We start from the raw sequence: 19,341 nt of genomic DNA on the forward strand, positions 1-19,341 counted from the left end.
TCACAGCCCAGGCTGGGGGGGGATGCTCTTCTCCTCTCGGGGCGCTTCTCTGCCCTGGCCAGGGGCTGTTGGGGGGACACGGCGCTGAAGACTCCTGCAGCAGCACCGTGGGGCAGCAGCAGCTCCCTGCACATCCCAGCGCAGTGCCTGCTGCAGGCAGTGCCCCAGGACCCTCCTGTGACTGCAGGGCAGATCCGGGCATCCCATGGGCTACGTGGGGCCACGGCACACAGAGCACAGGCAGCTGGGCTGGTTTGCATAGTTCTGAACATTTAATAACTCAGTCTCTCTAGCGTTATATCCACATCCATTAAATTAAAAACAGGCTCAGGAGGCAGCTCCCGGCTGATTAAATTACAAGAAAAAATTACTGTGCACCAAAAAGTTATTATAGAAAAATAGTCCTGTGGCCCCCAGCCGGCGGCTCCGTCCTTGGCTGGCTGCAGCGGGCATGGGCATGGGCACAGGCCGTGCCATGGCCCCGGCGTGCGGACGGCAAAGGGGCTCGTGGCACCTGCCCCCAGCCCACGGGGAAGGGGCGGCGAGGGCAGGCGGTGCCGGGAAGGGGCTCCAGCAGGGAGCAGAACGGATTGTCACCAAGTGGGGGCAAGGCACGTCGAGGGGCAGGGGTCGCCGGGCTCTGCCCAGCGCAGGCAGGGTGCAGGCAGAGCCAGGCGCTGCCAGACTGCCCTGGCCAGCACCCGTACAGCCCTGCCCAGGGGCAAAACAGGCGCAGAGCAGGGGTGCGTGGGGGTCCCTGCCCACGCAGCAGCACTGAGCCACGGTCACAAGGCGCTGCCCTGCCCCATGCTCCCTGGTGCAGGGGGCTCCTGTCCGCGCTGCAGGCAGCCACGCGGGACGGGCAGGCAGCGGGCAAGCAGGCAGCAGCAGCCGAGGCCTGGCCATTATTGCTGTTGAAGGGCACGGGTGGAGGCAGACAGACCCTCGGTGGGTGGCAGGGAGGCGGGATGCAGTGGGCAGAGCCAGGGATGCAGATGGGTGCTGAGGGCGGCAGGGGCAGGGGATGCTGTGGGACAGAGCCAACCCTGGCCAGCCCAGCCTGAGCAGTGACACCCCAGGGACTCACACACTGCCCACCCAGGGGATGTGTGTGACCCCCAGCAACAGCCACCATCCCGGGCAGGGTACATGGCCGCCAGCGCAGGGCCAGTCAGAGACCCTGCTGCCACCACACATCCCAGCACAGGGTCAGGATAGACACGGGGCAGAGACAGATGGAGCCAGACCAGGACAGTGCGGAGCTGGGGAGGGTGCCAGCAGGGCTGTGCCCGGCTGCCCAGGCCAGGGCAAGGGACAGTGCCGGTGGGTGGGAGCCCCGGGCTGCTGTGGTGCGGGACAGGGATGGGGGCAGAGTCCAGGACCCCTCGGCCTTGCCTACCCTGGCCCCATGGTGCTGGGCAGGGAGGAGGGAGGGGCGGGAGGGCTCATCAAAGGGCACTTTGGTCTCTGATGAAGGCAGTCCTCTCGCTGTGGGCCTCGTTGTCCTCACCGTCCGACTCTGAGGGGCCCTCCTCCTGCCAGATGTCAGAGGGGAGCCCCTTGTAGGAGATGATCCCGCTGTCCAGGGCATAGACCTTCACACCCCGCAGGCTGAAGCCTGAGCGCGCCTGCAGCACCAGGAAAATGGTGACAAAGATGACGACGATGATGACGCAGCTGAGGCTGGCAATGAGGACAGGCAGGTTGGTGGGAGGGGGAGCCTCGGCCAGCCCCTCGCCGTCTGCCAGGGCAGGGGACGCACGGCTGCTCTGCGTCTGATGGGAGCAGGAGAGGTCCAGGCTGCTGAAGTGGGAGTGCGCGGGGCAGGTCAGGCACTGGTTGGGGCCAGGACCGGTGCAGGTGGCGCAGGAGGTGTGGCAGGGCAGGCAGAGGTGCGGGGCAATGGGCTCCACGCTGTTCTCCAGCTCGTAGTGTGTGCTCTGGATGCCGGGCGCGAAGCCGGGAGGGCAGTGCTTCAGGCAGCTCTTCTGGTGCAGGTAGTACCCCTCCTCGCAGACTGCGGGACAGGCAGCGTCAGTGCGGGCTGGGGGCTGCCTGTGCCCCACATCCCCATCCCTTACCCACCAGCCCCACACTCACCCACACAGGTCTGGCTGGGGGTCAAAGTCTTGCAGCCGCTGCTCTCCAGCTGGTTGGAGAGGCTCGGGGAGTCAGTGGCCGTCCCGTACAGCACGAGCGTGAACTTGGTCAGTGTGCCTGCAAGGATACGGGTTGAGGACTGCCGATGCGCCCACACTCGGGGCAGACACACGGAGGGGGTTTGCACTGGTCCCCTCCATGGGCTGCCAAAGGACCACAGGGCTCTGCCTATCTCCTGGAGAGTCCCCAGCATGCAGCAATGCCCAGGCACAGGACTGCTGTGGGGCAGGGCCAGGCCACCCAGCATGGGGAGAACCTGACGCCTCAGACCCCACCACTGCCCAGAGCCACGGAATCTCCTCCCATGTGCCCAGCTCCAGCCTCTCCCCAGCAGGTCACTGCAAAGCACCCAAGTGTTACTGCACCCAGAGCTCAGGAGTGCTGGGGGGACACCGGGTGTCCAAGGTGCTCCCACTCTCATCCCAGGCTCGGAGGGAGGCAGCAGTGGGGCTCGGGCCAGCCCAGCCCTACCATAGTTGTTGGCATCGCTGGTGTTCTCGATCTCCAGCACCCATTCCCCAGAGGGGTCCTCGTCCCACGAGTGCGTCGTCATGAAGGCCCAGTCGTTGAAGCCATCGGCCGAGAAGTCGTGGGGCCTGGGCAAGATGGGAGTGTGAGAGTTGGGTGCCCACATCCCACAAACCGAGTGGGGCCAGCCTGAGCCTCGGGCCACCCTGGGGCAGCCCAGCACATACCTGGCAGCCAGGAGGGTGGAGCGGGTGCCCATGGGGCTGACGAGATGGATGGCGAGGTCCCCGCGCCGGTTGTAGGACAGGGTCAGCCGCGCCTGTGCGTGCTCCAGCCGGCTGATGTAGTTGGCTTTCCCCAGGCAGGCGTCCACTTTCCGCCGCACCTCCAGGCGCTTCCCGATGTCCCTGACGAGGGCAGGCAAGAGTGAGTCCAGTCCCAGCCTGGGGGCTCTTGACAGGGTGTCCTTGGTCCTGCTCCCTCCTGCCAGGCCTGGCAGCTGCCCCAGGGTGGCTGGAGCGGGAGTCAACCCCGCAGCAGCTGATGGTGCCTCCTCTCCATCCCTGGTGCAGGCAGAGGGACCTGCCCGCATTCCTGGGCATGGTGGGGTTTGCTCTGCCAAGCACGTGCTGCCTGGTGCCACCTCCCCAGGCACTGCTCCACATCAGCCCTGAATGGGCCCTTTCTTTGCCTGCTGCCAGGCCAGCTACACCCTGCTCAGTGTGGCCAGGGACGGGACAGGCACGGCCGTCCCCATCCCGCTGGCTGGGTGCAGCCATCTCCTGCAGCTGCCCGCAGTGCCAGCACTGGTGCGGGACAGGATGCTGGTCACAAAGAGCACTGGCTCCGGACAGGCAGGCTGGATCCCAGGAGAGGACAAGGGCACAGGCAAGACCCAGCCCCGGCTCGCTCCATGCTCAGAGCCCCCGGGGAGCGCCCTGGCCGCATGCGAGGCTCAGCACATGTTGTGCTGCGGCAGCAGCGGCCAAGCGGGAGTAAAAGGAGCTTCTGTCTGACCCCTGAAAAGCCCCTGTGTGTCCGGGATGACTTGTGCTGGCTGCTCCCAAACCGCAGCACGCAGCACGGCCCCAGCAGAGCGGGCAGGCTCAGCGAGCCATGTCAGCTGAAGGCACCTTCCCCAGCCCTCCCCAGGCTCTCCCAGGATGGTCCAAGGTCTCAGAGGAGCTCATCCCTGGAGATCCTACCCAGCCTTGGACCTGGACCCAGAGGCCCTTGGGCTCCTGCACGGGGCAGTGCACAGGGTGATGCCCTCCTGGGCTCACCAGCCCTTACTTTGGCTCTGTGAGGACGTCGATGACACATTTCCTCTGAGGTCCCACCGTGGTCCAGTTCTTGGCCAGGCTCACCATGGCACCAGCATCCAGCAGCCCGTAGCCATAGGAGTGGCTGACTGTGGACAGAGAGGGGTCAGCGCTGCCCCAGGGCACTCAGCAGGGGCCGCAGCCCCCAGGGCTGCCTGGGGAGCTCTGCCCCAGCACCCCCAGGCTAGCGGTGCTTGCAGGAACCGGAGCCCCTGGTCCCCCCCCAGCACGCCAGTACCTTTGCGGCCGACGCCGTTGGTGACCCAGTCGTTGGCGTTGAGGTGAGCCGGCTTCGACGTCTGCACCACGAGGTGCTGCATATCCCGCCAGGTCAGGTTCTTGCTGCGGGGGAACAGAGGCTCAGGCACCGGTGCCACCTCCTCAGCCCTGGGCAGCTCATGCCACGGCAATGCTGCCCCAGGGGCTACGCAGCACCCCCAGCCCAGCCCCACTCTGAGCCTGCCCTTACTTGGCCTCAAGAGCGAGAGCGATGATGCCAGCGGCCAGGGGTGCCGAGGCCGATGTCCCTGTGTGCGATTCGGTGCATTTCTGTCTGAGGTCGGTTGTCACCTGCAGGGAGCAGTGCCAGGGTAGGAGGTGCTGCGGGCACCAGCCACATCCTGGAGCTGGCTGAGGGGCTTGTGGTCCCCAGGAGGGCTGCAGGAGGTGAGGAAGAGGCCCTGCTCCTGGGGCGGCTCACGAGTTTCATGGAATCATCTTAGAACCATGGTATGGTTTGTGTTGGAAGGGACCTTAAAGCCCATCCAGCTCCAACCCCTGCCACAGGCAGGGACCCCTTCCACTGGAGCAGCTTGCTCCAAGCCCCTGTGTCCAACCTGGCCTTGAGCACTGCCAGGGATGGGGCAGCCACAGCTTCTCTGGGCACCCTGTGCCAGTGCCTCAGCACCCCCACAGGGAAGAGCTTCTGCCTAAGAGCTCATCTCAGTCTCCCCTCGGCAGGTTCAAGCCATTCCCCTTGGCCTGTCCCTGCAGGCCCTTGTCCCAGGCCCCTCTCCAGGTCTCGTGGAGCCCCTTTAGGCACTGGAGCTGCTCTAAGGTCTCCCCTTCAGGAGCCTTCTCTTGTCCAGGCTGACCCAGCCCAGCTCTCTCAGCCTGGCTCCAGAGCAGAGCTGCTCCAGAACCACTCAACTCATGAGACCGAGCTCTGGGAATGACCTGGAGGGTGGCAGCATGGCAGAGGGGGGCCAAGCCCGCTCCCAGCACCACAACTCCCAGAGGGATGCCATGGGAGCTGCAGCTTGGCACATCCCAAACCCATGAGCCCCCACCCTGCTGACACCAGCAGCCCCAACTCACAATCTGCTTCTCGTTCTGGTTGCCGCTGCTGTACGTGGTGGCGAGGGTGGAGGAGCAGGCCTCGCTGTACCAGGGCACGTTACCGTACTGCGTGGTGCTGCTGATGGACAGCGTGTAGATGCTGTTGGTGTAGCCATCGCAGTTGCAGCTGTCGTGCTCACGGCCCCCGTTCCCGGATGCCCAGACGAAGATGGAGCCCAGCCCTCCTCGGCCCTGGCAACAGAGCAGGGTGAGGGCCAGCACCACGGCACTGGACTGCCGGCAGCCCCAGGCTGGAGCTGTGACCAGGGCGGTGCCAGCTCTGCCTGGGGCTCTTGCAGCCTGAGCAGGAAAGACTGAGCAGATGTAGCGGGGACACAGGAGACAGCAGGATGCCCCCGGCCACAGCCTGGGCGCTGCCAGCCCCCAGCACCACTGAGCCCATGGAGGGTGCTGGGGCAGCCCTGGGGAGGCTGCACGAGCTGCCCCAACAGGGAGAGTACTGGGTGGCAGGAGCCCTACTGAAGAGGGTCTTCCAAGCCCTGACGTCCTTTTCCACTTGGAAACCACCCAGGCTGATTGGATTTGCAGCTGCCCCATAGGAGCTGCACCACGGCAATGCCAAATGCTGCGCTCACAGCACAGGGAGCAGGGGGAGGACAAGAGGAAGCAAGAGAGAGCAGCTGGCATGAAACCAGGCAGGAGCCAGCACAGGGCTTTGAGAGCAGCGAGAGGCTAGCCCAGAGCAGGGCTGTGCAGGAGCACAGGGTAGGGAGGACAAGACTTCTCAGAGAGGCGAGATAAGGGGCACGGGAGGAGCCCTGACTCAGAGCCATAACACAAGAAGAACAGGAAAAACCAACAGAGCCTGATCCTGGAGATGAGCTGAAAGACAGCTCATCACAGGAGGGCTGCGACAACAACCAGGGCAGGCAGAGCAAGGGATTACAGGGGCAGCTCAGCCGACACTCCCCGGGCAAACTCCCTCACCTGGCTGACCCCTCGGAAGAAAGCCTCCTCCGCCAGCCGGGCCGGGCCATCCACAGTCTTGCCGTCATCCTCCGGGCCCCAGCTGGCACTGTAGATGTGGATGTGGTTGGGATTGAGGCCCAGGGAATGGGCCTCCACAGCATCAGTCACCTCCCCATCCAGCATGCGCACGCCTAGGGCCAGAGAGCAGATGTCACGGGTGACCGGACGCGGCAGTGACGGTGTGCCCCCCTGCACTGCTGCCGCCCTGCACCAAGACCCCCGGCACAGCCGCTCCTCCAACATCAGGCCCTGTGGAGCCCAGCGCAGGCTCTGCTCAGTACAGGGCAGGATGGCACCCACCTCCGATGCGGGCGTTGTAAGCAACGCCGACACCACAGATCCCGTTGTTGGCTACGGCAGCCACTTCCCCAGCGCAGCGTGTGCCATGCCTGCAGGAGAAACAGGGCAAAGCGTGCTCAGATGGGGTGTGAGGAACACAGGGCTCAGCACCGGCTGCAGACAGAGGCCCCAGCACCCAGGCTGCCTCCCGTCCTCCCAGACCGTGCAGCCAACAAAGGCCCCTCAGGGGTCCTCCATCAACCCTCCTGCTCCAGAGCAGGGAGGACTCAACAGCCTGCACTGGCACTGGGCAGCCACAAAGGATGCTGCTTGCATTGGAAGAGCATGCAGGAGGCTTTCTCTGTGGGGCAGAAGTGTGCCACCACCCCTGTGATAGTGCTGCTGTTGAGCCACTGCCGCAGCTCGGCTCTGCTGCCCTCACCTCTGCCTCCTGCCTCACCTGTTATCATTCATCTGTGTGTAGCGGGGCTGTGGGTCTGGGTCCTGGTCGTTGACATCAAAGCTCGCTCCTGGATCCTGGAATGAAGATCTGGTAGTCAGAGACCATATGCCTTCACCACTGAGCCCCACCACCCTGGGCCCATGCCTGTGTTCCATGGCCCTGAGGCTGGGCTGAGTGATGGGGCAGCTCCAGTCCCACCTCCATCGCTTTCCTGCGTATCCCACAGCAGCAGGCACAAACCCCGCACCATGCAGCTTCAGGGTTGCATCAGGCAGCTGCAGACACATGGACAGGCTCCTGCGGCACACCACTTTGTGGCATCAGCCCTCACTCACATAGTTGCCCTCCAGGTCAGGGTGGTTCTTCTCAATTCCGTCATCCAGGATGGAAACTACGATGCCCTTGCCTGTGTAGCCCTGCTCCCAGGCCTGACGCACGTTCAGGTCCCGCTGGTTGGTGTTGTACTGTCAAGAGAAACCTCAGCAATAGGAACTGCACCCAGCTGCTGGTACTGCAGTGCCCGGACCCCTCCCAGCCTTCACCCTGCTCTGCTGTGGAATGAGGATGAAGAAACCCTCCCAGGGGCCCAGGCACAGGGGGCCTGGCAGCAGGCCCTGGGGTGCCAAGTCTGTGCCCGCGCTGCGCTGACCGCACGGCTCCCCCCCTCGCCCAGCACTCACCAGGTACCACTGCTGCGGGAACTTGGGGTCTGTGGGCTCCATGAAAACGTCGCGCTTGGTCCTGCGCTTGGCTACCTGCTGCTCCAGCCACTGCACCTGGGCGCAGAGAGCACAGCGGGCTCGCAATGAGGCCAGCAGCTCGCCGGGACCCTGCCCTGCACCAGCAGCCTGGGGACCCCACTGCAGCTACCAGAGCCAAGCCTGTCCCCATGCCCTGCCCTGCCGAGCAGAGCCACGGCGGGCAGCAGCGCCGGGCGCCCCGAGCCAGGCTGTGCTCCAGTGGAGCACGGAGGACAGAGCGCAGAGCTCTGCTGCACCGCGCTGCACGCCCTGCTGCACCACCAGCCCCACTGCACCGCCACGCTGGCGCCCGGCACTGCTGGCACTGCCCTGTCCCCATACGAGGGCATAGAGCCCTTCACGGCACAGAGGCTGCCCCATGCCCTGGCACCAGTTGGAGAGATCCTAACCCTCACTAGGAGCATTGTGTCCAGTTCTGGTGTCCTCAACATAAAAAGAACATGGAACTGTTGGAACAAGTCCAGAGGAGGCCACGAGGATGATCAGGGGCTGGAGCACCTCCCGTATGAAGACGGGCTGAGGAAGTTGGGGCTGCTCAGCCTGGAGAAGAGAAGGCTGCGTGGAGACCTCAGAGCAGCTTCCAGTATCTGAAGGGGGCCTATAGGGGTGCTGGGGAGGGACTCTTCATTAGGGACTGTAGTGATAGGACAAGGGGTAACGGGTTCAAACTGAAACAGGGGAAGTTTAGATGGGATATAAGGAGGAAATTCTTTCCTGTTAGGGTGGTGAGGCACTGGGATGGGTTGCCCAGGGAAGCTGTGAATGCTCCATCCCTGGCAGTGTTCAAGGTCAGGTTGGACAGAGCCTTGGGTGGCATGGTTTAGTGTGAGGTGTCCCTGCCCATGGCAGGGGGGTTGGAACTGGATGATCTTAAGGTCCTTTCCAACCCAAACTATTCTATGATCCTGTGATCACAGCAGCCCACAGGCCAGTGATGCTGGCACTGCTGATCCCTGCCCCTGCCAGACACATGCCAGGCTCCCACCCAGCTCTGCCAAGAGCCTCAGTGCCAGGGGATGGCTCCCGGCAGCTCAACCCATCCTGTGCCTGGTGCTGGCTCACATGGCAGTGTAAGTGGCCAGAACCAAAGCCAGCCCCCGCAGGCATGGCCCCCACTGCACGTACCTGGGGTTCCCTGGCCAAACGGCTGTGCCAGGGCTGGTGGGGTGAGAGGGAACGCTTCACCACGCCACTGTGCCGAAAGTGGTAATAGTCACCAAAGATCTGCAACAGAGAAAGGAGTGGGACGGACGTGAGAGGCCGGTCTCCCCCATTCCCTGTCCGCTGCCTGCAATCCCAAGCTTGTGGCAGGCACAGGTAGGCTGAGTCCCCACTCCAGAGTGGCTGATGAGGTTTATGTCAGGTGCTTGGGGCAGAATGTCCTGCAAGAGGCTGCAGCAGCTCGTGATAAGGAAGCTGGGGAGACCGTGGAGCCACCATGACACAGCCTGTGCCCACCTCTCCCTCCTGCCTGCCCCCACAGGGCACCAAGACCCACAGTCTAACAAAGCTGCTGCCCTGGCAGGGAGGCCCCAGGCAGGCAGTGGCAGAGAGGGACAGGTCTGTGGGAGGCAGCGTGGGAGAAGCACCAACTTCAGGAGGCAAAACTGCCCCTCCCAGGGCCACCCTGCACCCCTGCCACCGGTGCAGGAGGGTCCTGGTGGGGCCCAGGCAGCCCCAAGCAGGCAGGGAGGGTCCAACCCAGGCTCTGCTCCTGCGGACAGGCCTCCAGCAGAGCCCTTCTCCCACCCGTGCCAGGCTCCACGTCGGGGCAGAGCCAGCTCCAGCGGGGCCAAGCGCAGGCACACGCAGTGGGGGCAGCTGCCACGCAGGCGCTGGGCAGCACTATCCAGCTCCGTGCGCGGGGACTGGGGCTGGGCCAGGCCCCGCAGCCACCACAGGGTTATTTATACACCCCGAACCCTCTCCAGTGCTGTCATTTCCTGATCCCCTCCCGCACGTCCCCGGGGGCTGGCCGGGCTGCGGTGACCCAGCCCTGCTGCGCAGGACTCGGCAGCCAGCTCGCAGCGCAGGGAAGGGGGCTGAGTGCCCACCTCGCCCCCCTCGCAGTCATGGTTCCTGGGCAGTGGCTGCAGGCAGGATCCCAGTGCAGCACGGCAATAACCCCCCACCCGCTGGTGCTATCCAGGGAAGCCACAGACCATGCTGGCTCCCCAGGACATGCGGGTGCGCTCCCCAGTCCTGCTCCTGCCCTGTGCCGGCGGAGGGAAGGCAGGACTCACGCTGCAGCTCTGCAGCCCTTCCCTGCAGGGCACAGGCTGGAGCCCCGGCACAGGGGGCTGCAGAGCTGCAGCCCTGCCTGCTACAGCAGCATCGCCCCTCGAGTCACTGGGGACAGAGCCGTGCCTGTTCCCTGCAGCACACGGTGTCCCCCAGCATGGCCTGGGACGCACGCAGCTCAGAGCACCCAGGGAGGTGCCAAGGCAGAAAGGCTCTGCCTGGGCAGGCAGAGGGGACAGGGAGCTGCAGGCTGGCTGCCCTGCCCCAGCACCCCTCAGGGGTCAGGACAGAGAGCGGTTGTTCCTGCGCCATCATGGCTCTGCTGGTCATCCGGCTGGATTAGGTCTGCACAGACACTGCGGTGGCCGGCAGGAGCCAGCCAGCCCACACGTTTCCACCCTAATCCCACAGTCCCTGTCCTCAGCAAGGGCAGAGCCATCCCCGGGCAGGCAGCATCGATCCTACAGACGCTGGTGCCAGCTCACAGCTCCTGCCTCATCTTCCAGCCTGTGGCCACCTCGGCCAGTCCCTCTCCTCTGACCCCAGCACTGTCACTTGGGTCCCCTTCAAGGCCACCAGCTGTGGGTCCCGGCACCTCCCTGCCTGAGGCTCCCTGGCCAGGGCACTGCCCGCCCCAGCTCCACAGGCAGGGAGGACGCCAGGACAGTGCACTTCCGAGGACAGTGTCCAGGCTCCACGCTGAGGCCAGAATCCTCTCAGATAAGGACCCTGTGGGCCTCTCACTGGGGCACTGCCAGAAGCCCCCGGTCCCCCCTCTTCCAGCCTGGCTGCCGCATCCTGCCCCAGTGCCACACACACCCCCAGGAACAGCAGCCCAGAAACCCGCCAGGAGGGAAACTCTGGCTCCTTCCACTCCTGCTCTTCCTGCCAGGCTGCCACGGCCCCTCTGTGGGAGCGGGCTGCTGGGGCCAGCCAAGCCTCATCCTGCAGCACATACACCGGGATGGGCTCCAGAACGGCACAAAACGTGCCCAGAACAGCAGCTCCTGCCCCAGCTTGAACTGCTGCAGCCTGCGGGGCTCTGCCTGCAAGTGCTGCCTCGCCGCTGCTCCGCTGGCAGCTGCGGGGCTGGGAGTGGGGGGAGAGGTGCCAGCCTCTGGCCGCAGAGCCAACAGCGCAGGGAAAAGGTGAGGGCAGAGCTGGCACAGAGCCCCCACGGCTCACGGGGACAGACCCCAAACAGGCCTGGGCTCCCCGCCAAGCTGTGGGGCCCTGCAGAGCTCTGCACCACAGCCCAGGGCCAGCAGAGACACGGGCACAGAGCCTGGTGCCCCTTGGCCCTGGGACCCGGCACAGCAGCTGGTGGCACCTCAGCCCTGTTCCTGCTCCCAGGGGTCTCAGCACAGACCTGGCCCCGCAGGACATGTCCTGGGCTGCTCTCCTGGTCCCCTCTGCACAGCAGTGGCCCGGGCCCAGCCCATCCTTTGCCCTGATGCTGGCTCCAAGACACTTCCACGCAGACAGCACGTGTGTGAAGCTGTCCCATTGCCCGTGCAGCAGACACCCAAGTGAGGCCTGGCCCCAGCCCCTACAGAGTTCCCTCCTCTGGCGTGAGCCCCAGAGGACAGAGGATTCCCTGTCCTCAGAGCCCTGTGTGCCCATCACCTTGGGAGGGGCAGCACAAGGCACCCACCCGCAGCAGCAGCAGCCACCATGCTCCCCACCCGCCACCGCTCGAGGCCATTGCTCACAGCGAGGTCCTGACACCGCAGCCACCGGTTGTGCAATTTCCTCTGGGATTTCGCCCCTCGCTTCCTTCCCGGAGCAGCCAGCCCAGTGCAGGGGCAGCGTCCTGCTCCCAGGGCAACAGACCCCCGGGCACGCAGGCAGCCCGAGGGCGCTGGCACAGCCACGCAGCCGCATCTTGCTGGAGCAGTGGCTGGGCAGCTCCTCGTGCCTGGGCAGGGGCCTGGGGGTCCCTCTGGGCCAGCCCTGCTGCACCCACTCCCATGGGATCCCCTTGCCCCACTCCTTGGTCACAGCAGCCATGCTGGTGCCAGCTCCATCTACAAAGCCCCCGCATGCTGCCAGCCCAGAGCCTGCACCCTGCCCATGGCACAGGATGGAGAAAAGCTCCATGGATCAGGTTGTGCCAAGCGCACACCTGCAGCCGGCCAGGGAAAGGGCTGCCAGGAGCAGGAGCACTGGGGAGCTGGCCCTGCCAGGGCTGCCAGGAACAGAGCGCTGCAGAGCTCCTCATGCTGGGGACAAGCCCAGGGACCCCTGCTCCTTTGCCATCACCCCATTCTCCCCACCCTGGTGCCAAAGACTGACAGCCCCAGCACAGCCGCCAGCACTGCCCCGTCCCTGGCTGAGCACAGAGAATGCTGAGTGCAGCAGGGACCTGCGGACACCTCCTGTGAAGGGCAGTTCAGGGCCAAGGACACGCGGCTGCTGTCGGACCACCTGCTCCGGGGACACCAGGAGGTGCCGGTGCTGCCCGGCTGAGCCATGGCTGTGCCACACTGGGGCAGCTCAGTCAGGAAACGGGAGCACTCTCCTCCTCCACCAATGCAGAGCATTCCTGATGTTTTCATGCTGGAACGGGCTTTTCCTCCTTCCTGCTCCAGCAGGCAGAATGTGCCACGTTGTGTTGTGCCACCAGACTGCCCCAGTGGCAGTGAGAGACCCTGGCTCCATCCAGCTGTTGACCACCCTTGATTCAACACAGCGGATGCTGCAGCAGCTGAGCAAGAATGCAGTGGTACTGCTGCCCTAAGCTAGCTCCAAACTGAACCCAGAATCCACCCAGGTCATGGCAGAGCCAACCACTTCCATGGGGAAAGGGAAGCAGGGCACTTACCAGGCCCAGGTTGAGGAATCCATGCTTCCTGGCCAGCCTGTCAGCCTCCTGTGGCCCCGCAGGGACGAGCACGGCCCACGTGTTGGTGTAAATACGCTGGGCCAGCACCTCCTGCGCCAGGAGAGCGAGGGCAACCACCAGAGTCCAGAGCAGGAGCAGCGAGCAGGGCCTCAGATCCATCAGAGTATCGGGGCTCCTCGAGGTGGGGAGCAGGAGGGTCCCGGGAGCGGTGGGTCCAGCGGCCTCCCTGCTTCAGCACCCCGGGGCACACCAGCCTCTCTGCCCCGCTGCTACCCGCTCAGCCCAAGCGAGCATGGGGATGAGCCCGCAGCAGCCAGCAGCAGGAACAGACAATCCAGGACAGCAGCAGGATCTGCAGAGACATGGAAAAGGGGTCAGGCCCTGGGGTGCCACTCCTCAAGCCTGGGGAGGGCAGGCCCTGCCAGGCCAAGCCGTGGCTTTGGCTCTGGGCGAAGGACCCTGGGAGCATGGGTGGCCACCAGGACACGGGGCTGCGAGGAGCCATGGCACTGGCTCCGCAGGGTGCCCCCGGCTGCAGAGCCGCTGTTTACTCTGCCTATTGCCCAATGTGTACTTATGCTCTGTGCCTACAAGCTGCTTCTCCAGTCCCAAGGGGGGCCAAAGGAGATGCCCCCATGCACTGTGTGAGGAAGCCCAGCTAAATGAGAGACACTGGAAGGAGGGCGAGCCCCTGCTCTCTGGTGAGCAGAGCCATCGCTGCTGGTAGCAGCACCCAGCGCCGTGCTGCCTGTCACCGTCAGCAGCTCAGCTCTGCCCTTCCTCTGGAGCACAACATGGTGACACCGGCGTGACTCATCTCCACAACAGAAAGGAAACTGGCACAGGGACAAGGAAAAGGGGCACACCGTCACCTCCAGTACAAACCAGGGCCTGGGGACAGCTTGCACCAGGCCAGAGGGCAAGGACAAGAAAGAAGCTGGAAGGCAGGTGGGAAGCAGAGCAGGGAGCGACCCACACAGCGCATGCAGTGCGTGCTCCACAGGGACACCGTAATACCTGGTCATGGTCCAGGGACAGCAGGAAAGGTGAGAGGCAGCAGTGCCCAGAGGAGCCCCATCCCCCTCCCGCAGGCAGCGGGCTCGGGAGCAGGGAGCCTGCGGCGCTGCGAGGCGAGGAGAGCAGCTCCGGAGCCGCCTGAGCCCTCGCCGCGGGCTGCAGCACACACAGCGCTGGGGCTCCCCCTCAGCGACCAGACCGCGGCCACGCTGCCGAGGCACCCGGAGCCACGAGCACCCACCAGCGGCTGGACGGGAGCCCTGGGTCCCAGACTGTGCCAGGGCCCAAATCACAGTTTCCAGTGGGAAACACTCCCAGAGCCCTCACGGAAGGGAAAAAGCTACTGCACAAGCGGAAAGCACAGCACAAGGGGACACTGCCACGGCTGGTGCCTGTGCCAGCACCGCACCCCCTGACCAGGTCCCTGCGGGCAGTCTCCTCTGCTGTGCCGGTCCCGGAGCCGGCAGCCACCCGCTCCCACGTGGGGAGCAGGCTGCAGCGGGGCCCTGCCGCGGGGTGCAGAGCCCGGCCCCCGCGGCCCCGGCCCTCCAAGTGCCCCCAGCACAGCCCCGGAGTCCCCGGCAGCGCCGCTGCCCCGCCGGCAGATCCCGGGCCTCGTGCCCCCGGAACGGGATGAGGAGGAAGCGGCACCGGGACAGGCACTGCAGGGCAGCGGCACGGCGGCGGCCGAGGGGACACAAGCCGCCCCCCCCCCCCCCCCCGCAGCCCCACAGACAGCTCGGTGCCGATCACACCCGGCACACGCGGGGCAGAGGCCGGCCGGGATCCCTCCCGGCACCGATGGACACCGGAGCCCGGCTGCCGCGCGGGGCCGAGGCCCGCGGAGCCGCCGTCCGCCCGCAGACCGGCGGGGCGACGGCTGCCTGCGAGGGCGGCCGGGCCAGGCAGGCCCGCGGGCGCGACGGGACGAGGCCTGGTCCCTTCTCGCCCGCGGCGGCGGCTCCGGTCGGTCCCTCCGACAGACCCAGCGCGCGCTCCCGGCCCCGGCCCCCCCCCACCGCGGCGCCGCCTCCCGCCCCGGCCCCGTCGCCCCCCCGGGGTCCCGCCCGGCCGGGGCCGCCGCAGCTGTCAAACCGCCGGCGCCGGCGGGTCGAGCCGTGCCCCGGCCGCGTCCCCGTGCCCTTACCGCGCGGCCTGCCCGCTCCCGTCCCGCCGGCGGCCGGGCCCGTCTGTCGGCGGCGCCGCGTCACTCCGCGGGGCGCCCGGAGCGCCCGCCCCGGAGCCGGGCCCGGCCCAGGCAGGGGCGGCCGGGGCGGCCGGCGGGGCCGCTTGTTTACGCCGAGCAGCTGTCAGCGCCGCCCGCCGCCCCGCCCCGCCCGGCCCCGCTCCGCTCCACTCCGCTCCGCTCGGCCCGGCACTGCCCGGCCCCGGCCCCGCTCGGCCCGGCCCGGCGCGGCGCGGCACGGCCGCCGCTCCGCCGGGCGCCGCCGGATGCCGTCACCGCCGCCGCCCGCCCCCCCCCCCCCCCCCGGGGCACTGCGAGAACCGGTGCCGCTCGCCCCGCCGCGGGCAGACCCACCCTCAGCCGGCACCGGCACCTCCGATCCCCCGTGGGGCCGCCCATGCCGCGGAGCGAGAGGCCCGGATCAGCCCCGGGAGCTGCCAGAGCTCCCGCGGGCCCCGGCTCCGGGCAGGGTGCGAGGGCGCCCGCAAAGACCGGCGCCCGGAGCCGCCCTGCCTCCCGTGCCGGTGCCGCGCACAGCGGGGGGCTCTGCGGCGCGGGGCACGAGCTGACCCAGACCGGCCCGTTCCAGCCCCGGGGCAGCGCGCTCCTCGCCCGTGCCGATGGGATCACCCGCTGTAAGCGGGGTCCCGGCCCCGCTGAGCAAGTGCCCTGGAACCAGCGACACGAGCAAAACCCATCAGCCCGGTTTCAGGAGAGGGATTCCCACAAGGAGAAAAGGTGAGAAGTGAAGGCGGCTCATCTCAGCTTCGGCCGTTCCAAACACGCAACACACCCTTGTCCATCGCATCGCGGCTGGAGCAGTACAAAAGTCAGGTCAAGCACAGAAAGCAAAAGCAGCAGAACCCAAACTGACCTGGATCCTCTGCAGCTCTGAAAGCGTCTGGGCAGCCCTGGGAAGGAGCAGGTCCTACGGCTCCTCACAGAGAAAAGGAAGTCACTCGGATATCATGATCGAGATCATGAAGCATTAGCAATCGCACAGGAAACAGTCACCTTGGTAACTGAGATGCTGAGAACAGCCCAGAAAATCTGGCACAGGGCAGGTTTCTTTGCAAAACCTGCCTGTGTTTAACCTGGCAGCAGCCTTTTGCTGGGGCAGCGACTCAGCATGGGCCGACCCCAGTGTATGGCCCCAAGACCACTGGCCACGGGGGTTGCAGCACCCCAGGCCCAGCCTCTAGGACCATGGACCCACCAGGCAGCCCAGGGGGAAACCTGGCACCCCTTGGACACACAGCACTCACCACTCTGGTCAGCTGGAGGGCCCAGGCCAGCTCCTGGATGTGCAGCTGACCCCAGAGTGCCCCACAGAGTTATAGGGTGCTCCGTGTGTCAGGGGCAGGTCCCGCTGGTGAGGGGGGCAGTGAGCTGCACCCTTGCGCCCTCCCCAGCACCCACCGACATGTCTGGATTAGGCACTGGCTGTGCCCAGGCAGGTGACAGCCGCTGCGCCTGAGCCGGTGACATGTCACTGCAGAGAGGAGCTGACAAAGGGCCCTTGTCACCACGGGGCTTATCTCAGTGCCACGGGGCAGGCAGGCAGGAAGAACCTCTCTTACATAAACCAGCTTTGGACCCACTGCCTACCCGACAGCCCTGCCAGAGCTGGGGAGCGCTGGGCCATGGTACCTATCCTAGAATCCCAGCCTGGTTTGCGTTGGGAGGAACCTTAAAGCCCATCCAGCTCCAACCCCTGCCACGGGCAGGGACCCCTTCCACCAGAGCAGCTTGCTCCAAGCCCCTGTGTCCAACCTGGCCTTGAGCACTGCCAGGGATGGGGCAGCCACAGCTTCTCTGGGCACCCTGTGCCAGCGCCTCAGCACCCTCACAGGGAAGAGCTTCTGCCTAAGAGCTCATCTCAGTCTCCCCTCGGCAGGTTCAAGCCATTCCCCTTGGCCTGTCCCTACAGGCCCTTGTCCCAAGCCCCTCTCCAGGTCTCGTGGAGCCCCTTTAGGCACTGGAGCTGCTCTAAAGTCTCCTCTTCAGGAGCCTTCTCTTGTCCAGGCTGAACCAGCCCAGCTCTCTCAGCCTGTCACAAAGCCCCAGTATGGATGGTATCTACTTCCCCAGCAACCTTCCAGGGTCACTGGGCTGAATCTGAGCAGTGGCTGCTCCCATCTCTCTCAGCTGTGCCTACATGGCTACCACAGCATGAACTCCTCTTGGACACTTGACTGACCTCGCTTGGAGGCATCAGTGCTCTGTGCAGTGACTCCCAGCTCACAGGCAGCTCTGTGCCTGTCAGGTGATTCCCGCAGCATCCCCCCAGGAGCCCACACAGGCACAGGCAAACTGCTCACCAGGGCTGGGGGGAGACCCCCCTTGCTGCTCTGTGCCAAGCACACCCTGGTGTGGCCCAGCAGCAGCCCAATCAATGCAAACCTACTTCCGGGAAAAAAAAACAGGTCAATTTTTGGCTTCTGGGCTGCAGAGGTTGCACAAGCTCCCACAGTGATGCAACTGCCCACTTGCCCCAGAGCAGGGCAGCACTGGGGCTGCAGCTCTGCCTGCAGAGCCCCTGTCGCCCAGAAGGCAGACTGGGGAACCCTTGGAGGAGGGGCAGAAGGTCCTCACGAACAGTGGAGAAACCCAAGGAATGGGCAGGCATGCGACGCCCAGGGGGACCAGACCAGTACCTGAATGTTTAGCTGGAGCACAGCAACCCACTGTCCCCCATGCCCGTGTTGCAAACACTTCCCAGCCCTGCCCCCTGCACTTGCCTGCGCTGTTCCTCAAAGCTGCAGCCACTTTCCTGGGAGCCCCCGCCCTCTCCTCACCACTGGACGCTATGAACAGGCTCCTGGGAAGGTCCTGGTGCCGCGGAGCTGGCACTGCCCTGGGTCCACCAGGAGCTGCGCTCCGCAGGGCCCCGTGGCTCAGGAGGTTCTGCCCATGGCCACGCTCCCAGACACAACATCACCGCAGGGACTGCGGGCCCTGACCTTGTGCTGCGGTGCCACTGCAGACACAAACACCCGCAGCTCAGGCACTTCTGTGACCTTATCTACATCCCACGGTGCGGCTCCTGCTCTGGGACATGGCAGCGGCGCTGTGCTGGGGAGAGGGACTCCTACCACGTCCCCAGGTACCTGATAAGGGTAGGTCAGCTCCACAACACCCCGGTGCCTCGATGGAGCCGGCAGCCCAGGGCAATGTGCCATTTGGCTTCTCCAGCTCGGGCAGAGCAGACACATCACAGGCTGAGGGCCACCTCTCGCCACAGCCTCCAATGCCCATGGTCACAGGACCCAACCAGGCCCTCAAACCATTTCCCTGTTTGCCCAGGTCTTTAGTTTGCCTTCACCTGAACAGGACACCATGTGCTTTGTGTGCAGCTCCCAGTCCTCACTTTAACTGATGTGCCTACAAGTCCTGTGCTGACACCTGCTCCTTGCCATGGCAGTGCAGGACTCAGGAGGTGGGAAAACACTGACAACCCTCACGCAGAGTGGGAGTTCCAATTGTCATCTGGGCACAAGGGCCGAAGGCAGAGGAACGAGCTCTTGCTTACAACTGGGCAAAGCTGGGGAGGACATCGGCTGCTGTGGGGTTACAGCTACTATTGCCTCAGGTGCTACAGCAAACCATAAACTGGGGGGTACCAGGGAGCCCTGCGCATCCCACGGCACCCCTGTCCCTCCTCCCCGCACAGCTCCAGGCCGTCCCAGCCCCTCTGGCTGCTGCAGGGACGTGCTGAAGCTGGGGTGCACCAGAGGCAGACTGGTGCAGCCCTGAAGCAGCAGCGGCGGGTTAAAGCACGGCTCTGGCCCGTGTCCCAAATTCCCCCTCGCAGGGAGCCAGCGGACTTCCCAGAAGAGGAACCAGCTTCCTCTCTGTGGAGGAAGTGGCGCAGGATGGCAGCCGCGGCGGCGGTGCTCTGGGACTCAGTTCTCAAGAGGCCCCATCTGTGCGGGTGGGAGCTGGAGCCGGGGCCGCCCCAGCCGGGCCCCGCGAGGCCTCACGGCCCCCGTCTGCTGACGCGTGCGGCAGGAAAACCCCGCTCGCAGCGGAGCTGCCACAGCCGCTGCCCTTCCGGGCAAGAGGCCACTGCCGGGACCTCACCGCTGCCACCGGCAAGCGCAGGGGCGGCCCCAGCCCCGCAGCACGGCCAGAGGCTCCTGTGCACCAGAAACAGCGCCGCCTCTCGGTGCCGGCTGCGCCCGGGGCTGCCCTGGGGCTTGGTGGAGCGGGGCCGGAGCGCTGGAGCTCGGCTCCGCCACCGGCCCCGCGGGAGTCACGGTGACGCCGAG

The 19,341-nt window shown here is 65.7% G+C and overlaps 2 protein-coding genes across 3 annotated transcripts; one reads left to right on the plus strand and one right to left on the minus strand.

Moving 5' to 3' along the window:
* Window positions 1–250: 250 nt before the first annotated feature.
* On the minus strand, window positions 251–16,113 carry FURIN (furin, paired basic amino acid cleaving enzyme). 2 transcript variants are annotated; one of them, XM_062601722.1, is made up of 16 exons: window positions 15,945–16,113; window positions 12,847–13,219; window positions 8,907–9,005; window positions 7,701–7,796; window positions 7,356–7,484; window positions 7,018–7,094; window positions 6,579–6,667; window positions 6,237–6,409; window positions 5,268–5,480; window positions 4,420–4,520; window positions 4,189–4,292; window positions 3,922–4,039; window positions 2,856–3,035; window positions 2,632–2,756; window positions 2,101–2,217; window positions 251–2,017 (listed from the first exon to the last, which is right to left on the minus strand). In XM_062601722.1, exons 2-16 carry the CDS (start codon window positions 13,024–13,026, stop codon window positions 1,449–1,451), a joined length of 2,370 nt encoding a protein of 789 aa, XP_062457706.1. In that variant the 5' UTR covers window positions 13,027–13,219; window positions 15,945–16,113; the 3' UTR covers window positions 251–1,448. The 2 variants fall into 2 exon arrangements, with proteins under 2 accessions (XP_062457706.1, XP_062457705.1); XM_062601721.1 differs by lacking the exon at window positions 15,945–16,113 and adding an exon at window positions 15,032–15,174.
* LOC134176036 (collagen alpha-1(I) chain-like) lies at window positions 13,160–19,334 on the plus strand. Its single transcript, XM_062642629.1, has 5 exons — window positions 13,160–13,240; window positions 13,959–14,148; window positions 14,305–15,808; window positions 18,057–18,189; window positions 18,885–19,334. Exons 1-5 carry the CDS (start codon window positions 13,160–13,162, stop codon window positions 19,332–19,334), a joined length of 2,358 nt encoding a protein of 785 aa, XP_062498613.1.
* The last annotated feature ends 7 nt before the right edge of the window (window positions 19,335–19,341 follow it).

Source organism: Pezoporus occidentalis, unplaced genomic scaffold, assembly GCF_034315485.1.
Source record: "Pezoporus occidentalis ecotype Australia unplaced genomic scaffold, CSIRO_AGI_Poc_V1 ctg72, whole genome shotgun sequence".
NCBI classification, from domain to species: domain Eukaryota; kingdom Metazoa; phylum Chordata; class Aves; order Psittaciformes; family Psittacidae; genus Pezoporus; species Pezoporus occidentalis.

Excerpts from the sequence above, each read along its gene's own strand:
- LOC134176036 (XM_062642629.1), top strand. The coding sequence starts at position 13,160 with ATGGGGATGAGCCCGCAGCAGCCAGCAGCAGGAACAGACAATCCAGGA. Across the intron at positions 14,149-14,304 it reads CGGCTGGACGGGAGCCCTGG|GTCCCTGCGGGCAGTCTCCT; the intron begins GTCCCAGACTGT and ends CCCCCTGACCAG. Across the intron at positions 15,809-18,056 it reads GATTCCCACAAGGAGAAAAG|ACACAAACACCCGCAGCTCA; the intron begins GTGAGAAGTGAA and ends GTGCCACTGCAG.
- FURIN (XM_062601722.1), bottom strand. The coding sequence starts at position 13,026 with ATGGATCTGAGGCCCTGCTCGCTGCTCCTGCTCTGGACTCTGGTGGTT. Across the intron at positions 7,485-7,700 it reads TCCCGCAGCAGTGGTACCTG|TACAACACCAACCAGCGGGA; the intron begins GTGAGTGCTGGG and ends TTCTCTTGACAG. Across the intron at positions 2,018-2,100 it reads CCCCAGCCAGACCTGTGTGG|TCTGCGAGGAGGGGTACTAC; the intron begins GTGAGTGTGGGG and ends CCTGTCCCGCAG.